The 6784-nt window shown below is 38.0% G+C and overlaps 1 protein-coding gene across 1 annotated transcript in view; it reads right to left on the bottom strand.

Moving 5' to 3' along the window:
• Window positions 1–2643, bottom strand: part of LOC101592514 (asparagine synthetase [glutamine-hydrolyzing]-like) — an 11438-nt gene extending 8795 nt beyond the window's left edge. Inside the window, exon 1 of the mRNA XM_023705974.1 lies at window positions 2621–2643. Within this exon, the coding sequence (XP_023561742.1) occupies window positions 2621–2643 (23 nt within the window). The remainder of the gene's footprint in view (window positions 1–2620) is intronic.
• Between the last annotated feature and the right edge of the window lie 4141 nt (window positions 2644–6784).

Below are 6784 nucleotides of genomic sequence, written 5' to 3' on the forward strand. Positions count from 1 at the left end.
CCAAAACTTCATAGTGTCCTGGAGGAAAAGGCTCCACCTTGAGAAACGGAGTTGTGGAGTGCTTCAGTGTAACGAGACCTACGAAGTTTAGAGAGAGAACTTCTTCAGTAAGGCAGTACTTCACGGTAACTTTCACCATTATGAAAAGTTCTGGATAAAGAATAAAGCGCCCTCAAAATGTTAGTTATACAGGGCTATGTACAATATATTAGAGGTCATTAAAGATTTCTACGAAATAGTATCAATCTTATTTCGGGATATACACATTTTTTTCATGTGTGTGTAAAAGACAAGGAAGAAGTAATATAAAGGAAATATATCAGAAAAAATTCTTTATCCAGGACCATACAGCAACTTCTCTTGCCTACTGAATTATGCTCTTTGTTATTTCCTATATGCTACATCTGGAGGTATTAGAATATTCTGAGTTTGTTTAACTGGAAAATATTTTACTTTTAGTTTTCATAGGTATGTTTGCTAAGTATAAAATTCATAGAGGTCAGATCTTCTTTTTTCTTTCAAATTTAATTAGTCTAGATTTTTATACATTTGGTCTTTTTTTCTTTCTAATGTGGAATAAAATGCTATTTCATTTTGTTCTTCCAAAGCTAATATCTTTTATGTATATGCTTTAATAATTTTTATAAGTTTTAGACAATTTCATTTTTGTGTATCTTGGTATGATTTTATTCAAATTTCTTGTGCAAAAGGTTAATTTTTCTTGGAAATTGGTGTTACAATTTCAACTAAATTCAGAAATTTTAAATCCTTACATATTTATTGCCTATCTCTTTCCATTGATTTTGACACAGAGTGAACTGTTATGACTGATCTGTAAATTCTTTCCTCATTTTTATTTTGGACAATTTTTATTGTTACATTCACTTAAGTTTGTAAATAATTTATTTACAATGTGCAATCTATTATTAATCCCATGCTATGTATTTATTTCAAAAATATTTCTCTAACATCACTCTGTCTACATTACATATCTTTCACATTTCAATATTTGTCTACAATTTTTAATATGGTACGTAATTATTGATTTTCAATAGTTAATGAAAAAAACAAAAGTTTTATAAGTTGTATTTTATTTATTTGATATATACAGATGCAGACAGATATACATATAAATATGGATAGATATAGGCAGAGAGATAGACAGAGATGGAGATGATAGAGACAAAGACAGAGATAGAGACAGACAGAGACAAAGATAGAGATAGAGAGGTTTTGAGACAACATCTAAAAATGTACTCCTTGGACTCGCTATACAGTCTAGGCCAACACCGAACTTTCAGAAATCCTGCATCTGCCTCCTGACTGCTGGGATCATAGCACCAGCACATCTGGCTATTTTTTCCATTTTTAAACAAACAAACCCCGCCCTCCCACCCCACCCCACTCCCCAAGCAAAGTAGGGGAAAAGTTGATCACATAAAGCCCTACTATCTACTTCTAGAGATAAAAGTTGGCATAGAAACAAGCAAACAAAAAAAAAGAAACATAGAACCAAATTACACTAACATAGTAATTCAAAAAAATAGGCAAATCTTGTGCTCAATTCTGTTTCCTTCAGAGAATTTCTAATTAAGAAAACCTATTTTCTACAATGCACAAAAAGAAAAATACTCAAAATCTACTTATGAAGTGAAAAGATAAATTTAAATCTGTTAATTTTATGATGTTCTGGAAGCCACTTTTTGTTATCACTTAAGTATTTTTAAGAAAAGAGCCATGGATCCTAACCCTTTAGTAAGGAAAATGATGTGCCGTATTCAGTACTTTAAAGATAGACACTTAGAAATCAGAATCTGTGCCTTAATCATTCTCATGTACTGTGTGCCTAAAACTGTGAAAGTGAAATTTCTTTAGTAATTTTTTACAGCCAGCAGCCAACCTGACATCCAATGATCTTTGCCACAAAAGTCAATGTTTAATCCCAAAGAGTACTATCCTCTCTATTTAGAGTACTTACTATGACTTACTATTTGCATGGTTTAAACCTTATAATCAACCTGCAGAACATGGCTCATGGCTTTTTTTTTTTTTACTTATAATCAAACTCTGGACTTTACACTTGCCAGGCAGGTGCCATGCTGCGGAGCTATACCCCCAGCCCAGCAGCCTGGAATCCAAATAAAGGACCCAGATATCCTCACTAGACAGTAAGGCCCCAGGTTTTAAATAGAGTATAATGATCAGATTTTAAATGACTAAAAAAGGCAACTCTGTACTCTAGATCAGTTCATTCAGCCTGAAAAACGACATTGCCAGGAATATAGACAATACCAATCAAGAAAGTTCAGACAGGAAATTACACATGAGGTTGTACTTTGGTATCAAATGACCAAAGGAAACCCTGTAGAAGTACCAGTCTATTTTTCCTTCATATTTCCTGTCAGGTTCCTAAAAGTATATTAGGTAAATTTACACTTGTTTTCTTGTTTTGGTTGTTTTTTTTCCCCCCATTTTATCATGGTAGAAATATCTAAAAATTTAGGTATTTAATAATACATTGCAGGGGCCAGAAAGATAGTTCAATCCTCAGCCCCATATGCCCTGCGGTCTCAGCCCAATGCCCGGGCATGACAGCTTGGCCTTGGATGCATGTGCCCACCATATGGCCCGAGTGTCAGTCATGGTGGTGCACACTTGTACTCCCAGCACTCAGGAGGCTGAGCCAGGAGGATCTCTGCGAGTTCAAGACCAGCCTGGAGGCTACAAAAGCAAGCACAAGGCCAGTCCAAACTACATAGTGAGACCCTGTCTCAAAAAAAAAAACCAAAAAAACCCAAAACATTGTAACTAGTATGACCCTATGCCTGGCTTCATTATCTTAGTCATGGACAATATTAATTCTAAGAACTAATGAGAAAGATTTAGAGGGCCAAAAGATCTCATTTTGAGATGCTACTGCTGTCTCAGTAAATGATAAAGACGACTGTCTTTGTCAAGTTTATTGTCAAAAATGTCAAGTACATTTGTTCACTTTCTGTGGCTACGGCAAGAACCCTGAATAATCAGCTTCAAGGATGGGAGGCTGATTTGGGCTCACAGTTTTGGCGCTTGTGGCTCCTGCTCACTTGGCCCTCTCGCTGCTGAGCCTGTGACAAGGCAGGACCACAACACCAGCAACAACAGAGAAAGCTGGTTCACCTCACAGGGGCCAGGAAGAGAACAGGAGGGAGCTGGGGTGGGGATGGGGGTCCCAGAATGCCCTCAAGAGCAGATTGCAATGACAAATTTCTATCCACTAGACCCCACTGCTCAAGGTTGTACCTCCCAACAGCAGGCTGACGATGGGGCTTTAACGTACTGGTTAGAGGGGGCATTTCAGAATCAAACTATAACAGTATGATTTGTAAAATTTTTACCTTTTAAGTGTCCTCAGAAAAACAAAACTTGGGCCAGCAAGATAGCTCGGCAGCCTAAAGTACCTGCTTAGGCAAGCTTAGGCAAAGTGCGCAGGGACCGTGGTTAGATGCACCAGCACCCCATGGCATGCCAGCCCCATCCCCGGGGGTGAGCTGAGGTGGCCACACACACACACACACACACACACACACACTTTTCATCTTGATAACATACAGTTTATTGATTTACCTTATTGGTCATTTTTGGTGTTACACCTAAGGAATTTTGGCTAAATCTAAGGTTATGAAGATTTACTTCCATATTTTATTCCAGTGGTTATATAATTTTAGCTCTTACATTTAGGTCTTTGACTGATTTTGAAGTGATTTTTTCTTTTTTTTTTCTTTTTTTTTTTGTACTGGGGATTGAATTCAGGACCTTGCACTTGCCAGGCAAGCACTTATTCTACTGAGCTATCTCCCTGGCCCTGAAGTGATTTATGTACACCAGATTAAAACCCAACTTCATTTTTTGCATGTGTGTCTATAGTTGTCACATTTTCTTTAGAGATTATTCTCTCCCCATTGAGTGGTCTTGCCACCTTTATTAAATATCAGTTGGGGCCAGGGACGTAACTCAGTGGCCTAAGTGCCTGCCTGGCAAGATCAAGGTTCTGAGTTCGACCCTTGATACAAAAGAAGGAAAGAAACAAAGAAAGTCAAACCAAGAAACCTACAGTATCCTTTGGGAGCAAATATCTGTTGGACTATAGATGTCTGAACTCCTGATTCCATCCCACTAGTCTTCATGTATATTCCTATGGTAGTACAACACTGTCCTGATTACTGTTAATCTGTAGTAACTTTTCAAGCCAGAAATTCTAAGTTCGTCTACCATTATGGCTGGAATCCTTTATCATATTCTCCCTACCCCCAGGCTCCATGAGTTGAAGGCTTGATGGCTGATGGGTTTTGAACTAGGGATTAGATCTTGGGAGGTGACAGAAACTGAAAAAGAAGTCAATCATAGTGACATGACTTATGTGACTGGATCTGTCCCTGACCACTTTCTCTCTGGCTCCTCCCCTCTCTCCTCCCAGCTTTGCACTTTCACACATTCCGCCCTGAAGTTCTGCCACTCTATAAGAGCAACAGCGATGGAGCCAGCTGACCACAGCCTCTGATACCATGGCCCCAAGTCAGCCTTTCTTCCTTTCAGATGTGATTTTCTCCAGTATTACGTAGCAGCAACAAACAGCTAATGCATCTGTCTTTTTTGATATTGCTTTGCTTAGTCTGAATCACTGTTAACTCCAAATGAATGAAAAATCAGCCAGTTAACTTCTACAAAGTTAGAATTCAAAAGGGGATCACACTGAACCTACAAATCAACTTGAGGAGTACTGCCTGCTAATGTTGTCTCTTTTTTTTTTTTTTGGCAGAACCAGGGATTGAACTCAGGCCCTTACGCTTGCCAGGGAAGTGCTATTCTATTGAGCCACCTCCCCAGCCCCTAATATTGTCTTTGATCCATGATCATGACAAGAATTCCCATTTACTTGGATTTTCTTTCATTTTTCTTGATTCGCCTTGTTATTTATTTTTCACCTTATAATTTTCAAAACAGAAGTTTTGAAGAATCTCTTTGCTTAAATTTAGTCCTAAGTATTTTATTCTTTTGATACTACTATGAAAGTGTTCTTAATTTCATTTTCATATTTTATTCAAGCATTTGGTATACTCTGTGCATTGTTTTCTGTACTGATTCTATATCCTGCAACTGTACTGAAAAATCTTCTCGAGATTTAGACATAGAATATATAAAGGATAATAACAACTAGATCAAAAGACAATCGAACTAGAATTGGATAATTCAGAAATGGTTTAGACAAACTATGACACAGCTAGACAATGAAATGCTATCCAGCAATAAAAATGAGCAATCAAGTAATGAAAAGACATTTGGGAACTTTAAATGCATATTGCTAGGTGAAAGAGAATGTCCAAAGGGGCTATACACTATGCCAAAAAAAAAAATTTTTTTTAATGTATTTGGTACACGGTCTATCAGGTCTCACTACATAGATCAAACTCATAGTGATTCTCCTGTTTTCAGCCTCCCAAGTGCTGGGAATGCAGGTGCTGCCACCACGCCCAATCTCAAGGGCTGGTTCAGCGTGCACTGGGGGCGGGGCCAGCAAGGCATGCCGGGAGGGATGGAAGCCAGGACGGAAGCCGGGATGGAAGGCCGCCGCTCTGCAATTCAGGCACTTTAGTCCGCTGAGCTATCCGGCCAGGCCAAACTATGCAATTCTAACCACCTGATATTCTTGTTAAGGCAAAGTTATAGAAATAGGAAAAAGCTTGGTGATAGCCAGGGTTTCAGGCAGTAAAAGAGGAGGAAGGATGGAAGAGATACACCTCAGGTAGTTAGGACAACAGAGCTGCCCACATAGCAGTAGATACTGGATATTAAACAATTTTTGAAAAAATAATGTACCACATTAAGCCTGATGTAAACAGACATTTGTCAATCATATAGCAATGATCAACTCATGAATTCTAACAAATGTACCATGGAAAGCAAAAATACTAGCAATAGAAGAATGTGGCAGGACAGACACATTATATGAGAACACTGTACATCTGCTCATTTTTTTCAAACCGTAACTTTTCTAAAGTGTCCTAATTTTTTTAACCAAATGATCCCTAGCAAGCAAAAAAAAAAACTCCACAGAAGAAGAAACCAGATTGAGGACTGCTAAGGACTGAAGCGAGGGTACAAAGCTACAAATGATAGAAAAAACAGGGTTGGGAAATAACAGCTAAAGGGTAGAGGGTTTATTTTTGAGGATATAAATAATGTTAAAAATTGGACTATAGTGCTGGTTACAGACCTGAGACTATAGAAAAAATTACTGACTTTTATACTGTAAATGTGCAACTTCTACCCCATGTAAATTATGTATCAACGAAGCTCTTTGAGCTTACACATAGAAATGTTTCTTGCCGTGTGTAATGGCTGCTGAAAAGTACAAGGTAATAACCACAGGAGCACTTCCTAGATTATATCCTATAGGAAGACTCAAAAGCACAAGCAGGATCATCTAAATGCAGAGTTTATTAGCTGACCAACACATTATAAAAACTATAAAGGTGTCCTTCAAGGATGGCAGAAGTTAAGTACTGAAAAATAGAGCTCGCCTACTAAAAAAACAAATGAATCCAAGCTCAGAGAATTCACAACTCATTTAGAAATTTGAAAAAATCTGGAGGCCCCTTATGGGATTTCTAAATATGATAGAGAAGAAAGCATGAAACCAGAAAAGGGGGCCGGGGAGATGGCTCAGTGGAATAAGCACTTCCCTGGCAACCACAAGGGCCTGAGTTCAATCCCCAGTTCCAGAAACAACAACAAAAAGAAATGA

This window comes from Octodon degus, unplaced genomic scaffold (assembly GCF_000260255.1).
Source record: "Octodon degus isolate 3935 unplaced genomic scaffold, OctDeg1.0 scaffold00234, whole genome shotgun sequence".
NCBI classification, from domain to species: Eukaryota; Metazoa; Chordata; class Mammalia; order Rodentia; family Octodontidae; genus Octodon; species Octodon degus.